Source organism: Aythya marila (assembly GCF_965140915.1).
Source record: "Aythya marila genome assembly, chromosome: 1".
Lineage (NCBI taxonomy): Eukaryota > Metazoa > Chordata > Aves > Anseriformes > Anatidae > Aythya > Aythya marila.
This window is the reverse complement of record NC_139042.1, coordinates 193,227,860-193,241,120: the sequence shown is the minus strand read 5'-3', so window position 1 is coordinate 193,241,120 and position 13,261 is coordinate 193,227,860. Positions and strand designations below refer to the sequence as shown.

At 39.7% G+C, this 13,261-nt stretch overlaps 2 protein-coding genes across 2 annotated transcripts; one reads left to right on the top strand and one right to left on the bottom strand.

The window, feature by feature from the left end:
• Positions 1-6: 6 nt before the first annotated feature.
• Positions 7-9,963, top strand: RINT1 (RAD50 interactor 1). The gene is made up of 14 exons (XM_082781259.1): positions 7-328; positions 726-921; positions 1,091-1,332; positions 1,549-1,722; positions 1,800-1,949; positions 3,117-3,273; positions 3,807-3,917; positions 4,101-4,326; positions 5,009-5,146; positions 5,859-6,058; positions 6,867-7,081; positions 7,706-7,886; positions 7,970-8,088; positions 9,251-9,963. Exons 1-14 carry the CDS (start codon positions 309-311, stop codon positions 9,465-9,467), a joined length of 2,346 nt encoding a protein of 781 aa, XP_082637385.1. The 5' UTR covers positions 7-308; the 3' UTR covers positions 9,468-9,963.
• A 121-nt stretch (positions 9,964-10,084) lies between these two features.
• On the bottom strand, positions 10,085-12,601 carry EFCAB10 (EF-hand calcium binding domain 10). Its single transcript, XM_082781393.1, has 4 exons — positions 11,695-12,601; positions 11,286-11,450; positions 10,935-11,019; positions 10,085-10,437 (listed from the first exon to the last, which is right to left on the bottom strand). The coding sequence occupies exons 1-4, from the start codon at positions 12,281-12,283 to the stop codon at positions 10,401-10,403; spliced, it is 876 nt and encodes a 291-aa protein (XP_082637519.1). The 5' UTR covers positions 12,284-12,601; the 3' UTR covers positions 10,085-10,400.
• Between the last annotated feature and the right edge of the window lie 660 nt (positions 12,602-13,261).

Sequence of the window (13,261 nt, the reverse complement as noted above, 5' to 3'; positions counted from 1 at the left end):
GCGGCCGCGGCTCCCTCACGGGCTGAGGGGGACGGGGGGCGCTGAGGGCCCCGGGACCGGCGGCGGGGACCCGGTGGTGGCGGTCACCCGGTGCCCGCACCCCGGCTGTGGGGCCGGGCCGGGGCTCCCCGGCTGTGGGGTCGCCCAGGGCCTTGTGGAGCTCCTCGAGGCGATGCCGTGCTCCTCTGTTGGTCCCTGCCGGGGCTTCCTCACGGGTGTCCCCCCCCGTCGCTCTGGCAGAAGAAGCGATGATTGGTAACGTCAGACCTGAGCGGAGCCTTGGCCAGTTATAAATCCCTCAGCACTTGATGCTTCTGTGTGTGAACAGGTAAAGAGGGGGATCGTGGTTTCTCTTTCTACTTCACAAAATTATTTATTTATTTATTTATTGGTGCGTTTCCATGTTTTCTAACTTACCTAAGTAGAAACCACCTACATGCCGAACTATTTGCAATGATTATTAAGTCATGCTTTTGGGACTTTTTTCCAGTCACACTCATGTCCCACTTCATTAGTTAATATATAATAAACCACCAGAGGAACGCATGTAAGTAAGATTTCTCAGCTAAGACTTAAGCTAACATCTCATCTTGTGTAATGCAGGATCATTATTAAACGTCTTATTTGAGTTGAACTGCCTTGCTCTTCATTGAGCTTTGTATCCTCGGGAGGTTTCTAGCTGGTAGTGCTGTCGTAGCGGTGAGTAACTGAAGTTGTATGATTAGTATTGTAGATAAAGAAAACATGGCAACTGTTAACGTTACAAAGAAAGAAGTCACGAGAGATCTAGACCATTGCGATATCCCGTACTATGTTTCTGAATTTGTGGAAAGAGAAGTTGGAAACGACTATGATTCTCTGAGGAAGCTGGGCAGCCTCATCGATAAGCTATCTGAAAATAAAAAGCAGTTAGAAGAACAGGTAAGCACATTCCCTTTTTTTAATATGCTGAATGTGCCTTATGACTGATTAAGTAGTAAAATCAGTCATAAGATTTAACTAAATTGAAGCAAAGTATTGAAATTTCAAGATACCGCTCTATATAATGCAATATTTTCATGTGAGTTTCAATACTTTTCTGTAACTGTAGGTACTTACAGTTTCATCTGAAGTTCCTAAAAGAATTCAGAAGGCCTTGAAGAATGCAGAAGATTCTAAAAAATCCCTGAATCGGCTTCTAGAGGAAGAAGCTCTTCTATCTGATTCAATCGATAGCCACTTACTGAAAGCTGAGCCATGGATGGAGGAGCTTGGTGTGCTGATTAGTCAAGTAGAGGAGATTGAACGGCACCTGTCCTATCTTAAATGGATTTCACGAATAGAAGAGTTAAGGTAAAGTTGGTATACTTTAAAATCTTATATACTTTAAGAATATTCTCACTAATGTTATCACACAGCCTTTTCAGGGCTTAGCACTGCATATACATGATGAGAGTGGTAACCATGTTTGTCTCATTAAAATATTTTAGATTAAGTTTTATCTCAATTTTTCAGTGCACAAATGATTCTTAGTGAATGTCTGACCTCAACTTTTCTTGAATTTTATAGTGATAACATTCAGCAGTATCTGATGACCAACAATGTTCCAGAGGCAGCCAGTACTCTAGCTTTTATGGCAGAACTGGATATTAAACTTCAGGAATCATCTTGTTCTCATCTTCTTGCTTTTGTAAGATCCACTGTTAAATTCTGGCATAAAATTCTTAAGGACAAGTTGTCAAGGTAAGGGATGCACTGTCACTGCTTCGCCTTTGTGTGGTACTGTAGGTTTGTGCTAAGGTACATATTTTATGTTGCAGTGACTTTGAAGAGGTGCTGACCCAGCTTCGCTGGCCATTTGTGGGGCCACCACAGTCTCAGGCATTTGGCCTTGCTGCTCCAGCCAATGCTCCTGACATATACAACAATTTGGAGACGTTGTTCTGTCAGCTTCTGAAATTGCAAACCTCGTATCCTTTTAAATAGTGGCGTGTTTTAGTAAGGATAATGGATTTCAGAGCTCCCGAAAGTCAAAAATGAAGTCGAATTTATGTTACTTTGTATTAACATTATAAGGTACTTTACATATAGATAATGCTAGGTGGCCGGAGCAAGAATTTAAAACTCGTTTTCAGTTAAAATTCAAGTTCCTCTTTTTAGCAGTAGCAGGATCATAACTCCAAGTCATCAGATCCAGTGATCTCATGGTAACTTGCAGTTCAGGCTTCATGATGTGCACACCTTACGTTCTATACTTTCAGCAAGATTACCTATATTAATACAAATGATGATGCTTTTTTTTTTTTAATTAGACGTAGTTAATGCTTTTAATTTCCTAGCATTACTTGAAATCTGTGTTAATCACTTTAATATATGCAGTCCCAGAAAGAAGAGAGAGAAAACTCAAGATGTTTGTCTCGGAAGGGAATTTTAAAAAATGGAACAATTTTAACTGAGCAGAAATAGTAACTTGCCTCTGAGGTAAGTCAGAAGGCACTGCTGCTCATCCTGTTCATTTTGTTTGTGGGTGAAATCAAGCACAGCTGAAGTTCAAACAACCATTTTTACTCTTTTTTTTTTTTTTTTTTTTTTTTTTTCCTGGAGTGGTTGTAGCTTTTTTGTTGATGTTTAAATCAGCAGGACTGGACCGGGAAGAAACAAGGTCATTCAGGGCAACCTGGAGCCAGTAACAATTTTATCAGAGACTGGGCCACTTAAATCAGTTGCTTCAAAGTGGAAAATCATGAATACCATTTAGTAATCTTGTGAGTCTGATACTTCTTTAGGAAACGTGAATATGCACGTCTCTTGGATAGCCCTTGGGTTTGGTATTGATGATGGTGTTTTTTCTTCCCTTTTTCTTTTTTTAAATGATTCTGGTTTCCTAAATCAAACTGACTTCAGTGACTTGTACTATCACTGAATAAATTATCCTTAGCAGCCAGAGTTATTTAACATAACTTATAAAACGGAAGCATTTTGAGTGTTGTTTGTATTTGAGGACTTGTATGCCTTGTGTAATACTGCCTTTAGCCAACAAGGTAGAGCTAAGGTGTTCACTCCTGTAAACCCACTTGATTGAAATTTTACCAGTGGAGGAATCAACACTTAAATTTGTCCTTGACTGTCAAACTTAGCGATGAATTGTTAACCAAACCTAAACAGCTTCCAGAAAAGTATTCCTTACCCCCATCACCACCCATTATCCTTCCAATCCAGATCATGCTGAATCCTCTGCAGAAAAGATTCAAGTATCATTTCACTGGAAATAAACCAACCAATGTCTTAAACAAGGTATGGAAGAAAGCAGTTTTATTTATTTGTTTATTTTTCTAAGCAACAGATACATTACTGTATTTAAATTGTGTCACTTGGACACTTTCTTCTCTGAAATTAGGATTCTTAAATTGTGCAGTACTTGTGTGTCCCTTAGTGGGGACAGATGCCAAGGTAACACGTGAAGATCTTGCAGAGGCATAAACATTTTCTCTGGGCCAGAGAGATGTCCACTTCGCCAGTTGGAAACTGACCTGCTTTTGTAATGAGTTATCTTCAAAGACTTGAGTATTTTATCTGAGAATTGTCACTGAAGCAGGTTTCCTACAGGTAAATGTTAATGTTGCTGTAATACATCTACAGCAGACTTGGAGAGCTGTTTTCTAATACTGTAGTTGCACAAGTCTCTGTTTGTGTTAACAGTCTTGAGTAAATATAAATACATTCACACTCTTACAGTTGCTAATACAATGCATTTTTAATAGTATTACATATGTTAGGGGATTCATTCTTTTTTTTTTTTTTTTTTTTTTTTTTTTTTTTTAAATAAGCCTGAATGGTATTTAACACAAGTGCTTATGTGGATTGGAAATCACTCCAAGTTCCTTGATGACAAAATCCAGCCGATATTGGACAAGGCAGGATCTTCAGTGAATGCTGGGGTAAGCACTTTGTGTGTTTTATATGTAAGCATTTATACAGTCAATTTGTACAAGCATTCTTCTGCTGATTTCACTAAACTCGTGGTGAGACTTAACTGAGTCTAGTAACAGTTTTAAGATCATACATTTTTGCCCATGTTTGTCCATATCTCTAATACTTTACTCACTTTCTTCTTTTAAAAGCTTGAATTCTCTCGTGCTCTGGTAATGCTGATTTTGGAGAAGCTTGCTGCAGATATTCCATTCCTGTTATACGATGATGCCCTCTTTTGTCACCTTGTGGATGAGGTACTTCAGTTTGAGAGAGAGCTCTACAGTGTTCATGGCTACCTCAGCACCCTTCCCAGTTGCATGCATATTCTCTCAGAAGAGTCTTGCTTCCAGAGGTGGCTAACAGTGGAAAAAAAATGTAAGATTTGTGATGGATTTTGTTGGCCTTGACACATTTTCTTTCTGATTGTGCAGAATACAAATAGTCTTCTCAAACAGGATAAGTCACTTGGACTGGGCTACGCCAAAAGATGTATTTTTGAGGTCAGTAATGAGAGGAGTGCCCCGGGGGTTAATGCTGCGTCCAGCCCTGTTTTTTAAGCTGGTCTGTGATTCTGTGATATTTTTATACTTTGCAGTTATTTTGACTAAAAAATGGTTTGGCTCTAATAGTGCTTCTGAAGTTTATAGGACTGTTGTCCCCAAGCTGTATGGGATCTAGCCTGCGTATTTTGACAGAGTGTGCAGACAAGTGTGCAGACAAGGATAGACTTTAAATTGAAATGGAGCGAGGGTATTAATTTTTGAGAATCAGAGAAGAAATACATTGGAACAGAACAAGCCAACTATTAAAAAAAATAAATAAAAAAATAGCCTTGACAGAATTCTTATACCTGCGTTTGTGATGCTGTTATTGGAATTGCTTCTGCATGAAGCCAGTCATCACTAGTTTTTTATCATCTGAAAACGTAAATTTTAACTAACTAGGGATAAAGATTTAATTTTTATATATTGTTTGGTTTTAGAGTTGTTTTTTTGTTGTTGTTAGAAATTTTTTTTCATTATTAAATACTAAAACAATTTACAATTTCTGTGCTCAGTTGCTCTTCAGAAAATGGACTCCATGCTTTCATCCGAGGCTGCGTGGATATCGCAATACAAAGATATCACCGACATAGATGAAATGAAAGTCCCAGACTGCGCTGAAACTTTTATGACTCTGTTGTTAGTTATAACAGGTAACTGCCAATCTGTGGACATTGCTCTTGTTCGTAATGACTAGTAGAAAAACTGCAGATATTATTTATTAAATATCTACTGTGTCAACAATAGTCAGCAAATAACAACTTTGCAAAGTTGTGATACTCACAATTTAATAAAAGTTGTCCAAAATACAAGATGAGCAGGAAATTATCTAGCACAAATAATCTTGAGCTAGTAGTGACGTATTTTCAAATGCATTTTTAAAAATTTGATAATTTGCAAATTACCACATTCAAACCCATTAATTATGGAGAGAATATGATTTGTTACAATTCAATAAGAAAAATATCCTGCCGTTCCTCTTGAATCTGCAGGATGTACCTTTTCAGGAGGTGCTTATTTGTATATTGAAGGGCTTTATCCTACACTGTGACTGGCTTTAGGGGCCACGTGATATTGCTAGGTGGTGTGGTATGATAACATATTTCCTAAAGTATTAGGATGCAATATGCTAGTGGAATCGTGAGGGGGAGGGGAATCTCAGATATGTTGTTTCTTCACATATTTAGCTTTTGCATTGAGTAGTTTCTTGAGGTTGCTAAAAATAAGTCAGCTTTTTAAAAATTAAATACTGTATGATGTCTTTGTAGGAGTAACATCATGTAAAAAGATGACCATAATGCTTCGTGTTCAAAACCTTTTCTTCAGTGCTGGGAAACGTTAAATATTTTGATAATGTCTTTCTAGACAGGTATAAGAACCTTCCAACAGCTTCCAGAAAACTGCAGTTCCTGGGGCTACAGAAGGAGCTAGTTGATGATTTCAGGATACGATTAACTCAAGTAATGAAGGAAGAGAGCAGAGCTTCTTTAGGCTTCCGGTACTGTGCGATCCTTAATGCCGTTAACTATATCGCAACAGTGCTGGCAGACTGGGCTGACAATGTAGTAAGTAAATTTTTTAAAAATAAATTAGTTCTGTTTGTTTCATAATCAAATGTTACATTTTCAGCACTATTTATGTAAATGTATTTAGAAGAATTAATTATGGAAAAAATAGAACTAATAGTACTAATAGTATTGCTGCTGAAGTGCATGTGTTGCAGTAGCATGTGCACGCTTCTTGAATTATCCCTATGCTGAGCTAGTTTAAATGGATTTGGCGTGGGTGCCTGCATTACAGCTTGGTTCAGGTGGTGTCTGGAAAAGTCACTCTTTGATAACAGGGTGTTGGGTAGAGTTATTTTCTGTAATAGCCCAGTGGCACCATAGCTATTCTGTAGTATGTCAACTTTTTCTGTAGTCATTGCAGAAATAAGCATTTTGTGGGAGATGGGCAGCTTCCAAATTGTTTTTGTCTTGACAGGAAACTGTCTGTAGCAGAGGATAATCTTGACTTGATAGGAGAGCAGCTTTTATGTTGTACAGCTGCATCTACAAAAGTATCTTGACGTGCTTAAAAGCAAAACCAACTTCATTACCGCTGTGTCACATTCAACTCAGTCCACTTCTTGCTATTGTCAGACTAGCAAACATGCCATTACCTATCTGCTGTTGTGTTTGGGACCCGTATCAGTTGCATTACTAGGATTAAAACAGTTTTAATTGAATCAGGACAATGTTTTAAGTTTCAAGACTTCGTTTATAAACGTGTCAGGAGCATGTTTTGTAGAACCCTGTCTGTTAAAGTACAAACGCAGAGTTCAAATAATAAGATGATTTTTGCTAGTACTTATGTCTACTTCTGTTCCCCTAGTTCTTCCTGCAGCTACAGCAGGCTGAACTGGAGGTTTGTGCAGAAAGTAGCACTGTCAGCCAGCTACAGCTGGGGCAGCTGGCTTCAATGGAGAGCTCTGTCTTTGATGAGATGATTAACCTCCTGGAGCGCCTGAAACAAGATATGTTGAGTCGTCAAGTACATCATGTCTTCAAAGAGGTCACAGATGCTGCAAAGCTGTACAAAAAAGAGAGGTGATTCTGTTTGCTCTCTTCTCATATTCCAATATTATTTTCTGTTTAAAAACATTGAGGTAAATAAAGGCAAGAATAGCTAATAAGAGAAACTGGTTTCCTGGATAGGAAAGGCACAGGGTAGTAAGTATTGGAAAATTTTTTTTATCCTCACTTCAAGCCTGTTTTGATGTTATGCTTTCTAAAGTAGTTCTGCAGTGAGCGGGCATGTTGTCTTGAAAACCCTAGGAAGAACGCTGGGTCACTCTAGTTCAGATGAGAGTTACTTTCTTCCAAGTAGTATTAAAAATGGCCTGTAACTACTGCTTCTATCCTCACGGAATCACAGGGTTTCTTGAATTTTTGTGGTTGAGTTTCTGAAGCACTTCAAAATTAACACAACTGCTTGATGATTTTATAGATTAGCTTTTTTTTTTTTTTTTTTTTTTTTAAGAAAAAAAACACGTTCAGATTTATAACTAAAGCATCAGCTTAACATTAAAGGATATTAAAATAAAGCATTAGACTATGATTACCTTTAGGTTTTGAAACTGGCTAAGATTTCCTTACAGGATAATTTCAATTTCAGTTATTGTAATATGAATAATTATCACATCGAAGTCATAACAGTGAAATTTCTTTCAGGTGGCTATCTTTACCGTCTCAAGCAGAGCAAGCAGTAATGTCTCTGTCGAGCACAGCTTGCCCAATGTTGTTGACCCTAAGAGACCGCCTGCTCCAACTGGAACAGCAGCTCTGTCACTCGCTATTCAAAATATTCTGGCAAATGCTTGCAGAGAAAGTGGATACATTCATCTATCAGGAGGTAGGTATCTACGAAGTGTATGCAGTACTGTGCGGGTGTTGGTGACTGGCCTAAACAGAAGATCCCCCCCTCTGTGTTTGCAGATAATCATGGCGAATCACTTCAATGAAGGAGGAGCAGCACAACTTCAGTTTGACATGAGTAGAAATCTCTTCCCTTTATTTTCACACTACTGTAAGAGGCCAGAAAACTACTTCAAGCAGTAAGTAGGCAAACTTCTGATCCATTAGTGTTTCAGAACAGAACATCCAGATGAATGTTTTCTGTATCACCAACATTTTTTTTACAGTTTTGAGTGGGTAAGAAATACTTGAACTACATGTATGTGGATCATCTTTCAGTGTTTACAACAGCCCAAGTTTTGATTCTGCAGCACGTTTTCAGATAGCAACTGACTGTGATGTATGTTCTGGAGTATTTAGCACAGTGAGGATGTCTACTGCACGCAGATAGATGAACTTAGGGAATGTAAGCAGAATTCAAAAAGTGGGGCAAAAGAAACTACTCAAAGATTTAGTTACAGCACAACAAATTTTCTTTATCCTGAGGCTATTTTAAACTATGTTTCTGCTTAGCAGTCCAGTTGCTTTGGCTGGTGAGAAGCAACCTTCTTTCTGGTTAGTCTTTTTAAATAGCTGACAGTCTTATGCAGAGTCCAACGCTAAACTCCTGGGCTAATTGGGACAGAAATTTTACTACACATCTAAAGATCAATATGGAACGTGTTATTCAGTCCTGAACGCTTGAAGATGAAGGTTATATATTGGCATTCTTAATTGGAATATTCCTGTAGCAGCGTCTTAGTTTTTTTGAGCACATTACCTTTACAAAGGTAATCGATACCTATGTAGTATTCATAGCTTAAAAAAGAGATGCAGAAAGGAACATTAAAAGTAATGTGTAGTGGGTATGTGGCTGTTGTACTAGAAACAATGTGGCAGGGTATCTGTTTGCTCTCTAATGAGATTAATAAGAGAAAATGTTCAGACTCTAGCAGCTTTCTGTAAAGGAGTGTTTTTTAAAAATATACCAAATAATGTTTTCTGTTGATAATTAGAAACCTAGCTTGGGAAGGCTAGACAGGTAATTATATGGTAACTTCTCTTCTGTATTTTTTAAACTAGTGGAAAAATTAAGAAGTAAAAGTCAAGCCAAGCATGGCAAATATTGGTGCTTGTAACACAAAGTGCTAAGAGAGCAAGACCAAGTATGCTAGGCAGCACTTTTCCACTTTTCAGTTCAGTACTTAGATCCTTTTCAGAAATCCTTGGAAGCCTTTTTCTTAGTCACTGTGCATACAAAATTAAGTGTATCTTATGGGTGAGTCTTTTACTAATTCATATAACTTTTTTTCCCTCCCATAGCATAAAAGAAGCCTGCATTATCCTGAACTTGAATGTTGGCTCTGCCTTGCTGCTGAAGGATGTACTACAGTCAGCCTCAGAAAATGAAGCGTCACTGAAGCCAAACCAGCCGTCAGCAACAGCAGCATTAAATGAACTTGGCGTTTACAAATTAGCTCAACGGGATGTTGAGATTCTTCTCAATTTGAGAGCTATTTGGCCAAATACAGGAAAATAAAGACTTCAGAATTGGTTAATAACTTGATCTAGATTACTTATTTGCTTTGCTTTTGTTTGAAGTAAGTTACAACATAGTTGTGTTATTTTTTTTCAACACTGTATGCTGTATAATTGGTTTGATCTAATCTTTACCATTTATTGTATATACTCTTAAATTATTTGAAAATGTTACTGACTTGGCTTCTAACTGCACAGGTCTTACTTCAATGTAACCACTTGGTCATTACATTTAAAAGCTAACAGTCTTCATTACTAATGACTATGACACTCTCACTTAAACACGTTTTTACATGTCTAAATCACAGGTAATGGGTGATCTGTATCTAAAATATGCTTATGCAGGACCTGGGATGGAATGAAGGAATTTGTCAATTTGTTTCCTATATTTATGTTCTTTTTTCTTCTGTCCCAAAGTCTCTCCCATTTTTTTTTAGTAAGACCTCTTTTGTTTTTGAGACTCTTTTAAAAATTAATAAATGCTATGTTACTTGGCACTGCTATCTTTCAACCATGAACACTTCTTCCTGAAACTGATTTTTAAACCTCTTTATATATATATAAAAAAAAAGTATTGTCACAACTTTTAAAATTAATTTTATTTGCTGTCTCATTACCAATGATTAACAAAGTAAGCTACTAGCTGAAGGAGGAGACTCTAGGATACTTTTTTCTTTTTAAAGAGGTTTCTACTTATTTTTAACAAAATAATCTTACTAAGAAAGACAGTTCTCAAAAGATACCTTTCAAGTCCCTGGTAAATGTAAACAAATCTTTGTCATTTGTCCTTTTCAGCTGATTGCTACTACAGGGAAGAGAGAGGAAAAAAAGAGAAGAGAGCACTGTTTAAAATCAGTTGTTCGCAGCTGACACAGCAGTGAAAGAATGGAGCAAAATGCCTATTTTTAATACATAGAGCATACCGCTGTTCCATCTAATACACAGCCCAAATCTCCAGCAACCTTTTCTTCCTAGGAAAAAAAGTAAAATAATGCCCAGTTAGATAAGTTAGGATAACTAGTTTTAGTACTCTTTCAGTGATTGTCACAGTTACCGAAATATGCTCCCTAGAACCATATTGTAACAATGAGAAAGTACTGAAAAATTCTAAGCTTGTTTCAGCTATGTGTTACTACCTCTGCTATATCAGGCAGAAACAACAGTGGAGCTCGAGTACTTGACGTTTCTGGACCAGTGCTCTCAGTCCTGGGCTAGCTGATGGCTGCTTGTAGGGAAGAAAATCTGACAGGCCTGCTTTGTGTGGGTCCTAATGTGAGATGGCTGAGGGAAGTGCTGAGCAAACCCATCAGGCTAGAGCAATAGTGCCTGTTTAAATCTTTCAGTGCACAGCGGGTAAGCTTAAACCACCTGTAAGTCTTTTAATGACATGCTTTTGTAAATAAAACATAAGCCACAGCAAAAGATCTGTGCATAGCAACTCTGCACATACCCGTTCCATTATACTTACACTTCTTCCTTGAACGTGTCCAGTGTGACGTTCTCATCATCACCAACGTGCAGGTTGTCTGTGCTCAGTCCCAAGGTTTTAAGAGCTAAAGTTAAGGAAACAGAATTTCCTATATAAATCTGAAAAAAATAACATCTGAAAGTGGCCTAGATATAATAAACAAAAAATAAAACAAACATAAGTAACTTTGTTTAACTTTCCAAGGTCCAGGTTGTGTGGTCAGAAGTGCTGATGCTTTTACATACATACAGATGGGGTTGAAGCTGTTTTAATGCAATTCTTTTGAAACTGTTTTAACAAAACTGTTTGAACAGAGGGGAGCGTGCTGACTGCCGTCCGGGCTGGACTGACCTTCTCGGTACTGCGCGGGGGTGATGTAGCCCAGGTCTGCCACGTCCAGCATCTGGAACATGGCAACCAGGTTGGACTCGTCCATCAGGCACGGGTATGTCCCCTCGCCTTGCCTGCCGGCCTTCACTGTTTCCAGCACCTGGATGAGGAACTGGCGAGGTCTTTCTGCAACAGAACCAAGCCACCGAGGTCTTTTTCTTCAAGGGAACCAAGCCACCGAGGTCTTTCTCCAAAGGCACCAAGTCACCAGCACCAACTTCCCCTCACCCCGCTCCTGCCTCCTCCTCTCCCTCAGCACCCCCGCCCGGTCCCCTGCTGCATCTCTCCCAGCGGCCACCACCTTAAAGACCCCAAATCTCCTTTTTTTTTTCCCCCCAAATCCCACCCTGGCCCCGCGGGGGAGCCGCACCGGGCTGGTGGTAGAGCAGCAGGGCGCTGAGGCGGCGGAGCAGCTCGGGGATCCCGTGGCGCTCCAGGTAGTCGCGGCCCCCCCGCTCGCCCGCCGCCATCTCGCCGTTGCCAGGGGAGGCCTCGCAGCCGCCGCCCGTTAAAACCGTTGGCCCTGAGGGGGAGAAGCTTCGAGAACGAAGCCGCCCAGCCGCCACCTTTGGGGTTTTTTTTGCTCCGTTGCCCGCCGCCGGGGCCCCCGGGCGGGTTCCGTCAGCCGCGGGGAAGGCGGGAGAACGGCGCCGCCTCAGGGCGGAGGGCTGAAAGCGGCGGCCCGCCGGCGACAACAGCCCAAAATTACACGGCAAAACTGCGGGAAATCGGGTCTGTCGCCTGTCTGCCGCGCTTGGCGAGCTGCGGTGCAGCTCTGCGAGATGTTTGTCAGGAGAAAGGGAAAGGGTGCCGCAGAAGGCCAACCCCTCAGCGCAGATAACCGCGGCATCGCAGGCGCGCTCCGTTTGCAACGGGGTTTTACAAGATCCCACAGAAAAGTCCCCCTCCTGCCTGCAAAAGCAATGAGTAGCAGCTATGAGGGAGAAAGATTTAAACATTTTTACTTCGCTTTGCAGCACAGTCCGTGCAAACAGGGACGAGACATCAAGTACCCTTTCTACTGTGCTACCCACTGTGAGGAGAAAGATAATGAAGCAGAATGTCCCACTAAAAAAAAAAGACACAGTTCATGGTTACCCAACCCATTCCTGCATTTCACTTTTCTACTCCCTTTCAGAAGATTTTGAACTAGCAAAGTTTGCTGTTGTTTGCTGTTTTTCCCCCCTAAAGAAGACCAATGGGAGAAAGAGTAGTTTGAGGTGCAGAGGAGTACAAACAAGTGTCTGAGCCGGCCAGCAGGGGAGAAATAATGACAGAAAACCTATTGAAAATGAGAACATAAGAAGATGATTGACTTGACGGGAAGGAACAACTGACGACCTGGAGAGAAAGGTAGGTAAAGGTCAGTGTCTGGGGCAGGGAAACAGTGTTTGGCAAAGTTTCTCCTTCAGTGGTCAACAAAGATAACCAGCATGAAACGCATGCTGAAGGCTGAACTTCTAAGCATAAACACACAGGAACAGGCTGAAGTGTGTTTCTATGAGGAACGGTTCCAAAAATCACTAAAAGCAAACCCCAGTTTGATTTATTACTAGGAATGTATGTATTTTTAAAATTAATTTCACTGTTAAGAAAGCACAATTTGTTTCCTTGAAAAGATAATGTGTCGTGTAGGGGATTTATTAGCCACAGTTCATGTGATATTATCTGCTAAATGAGGGTTCTAAATGTGTGATAATTTAGGATAATATCTGAGAAGCTCACATGGACTATTGTATGAGGAATTAAATTTCTGGTGACTAAAAAAACAGGATTTGACAAAACATCTGAAAGTTTCCTGGTTCCATTATAGCGATGCTGCTAATTAAGTTTCAATCACAACTGCAAGGCTCACATCTATTTTTGTGTGTTTAAAGTGTCTTGGTTATTTAAAACTAAATTTGGTTAAAAGATTTAATATCTGCTATAACAGAAGG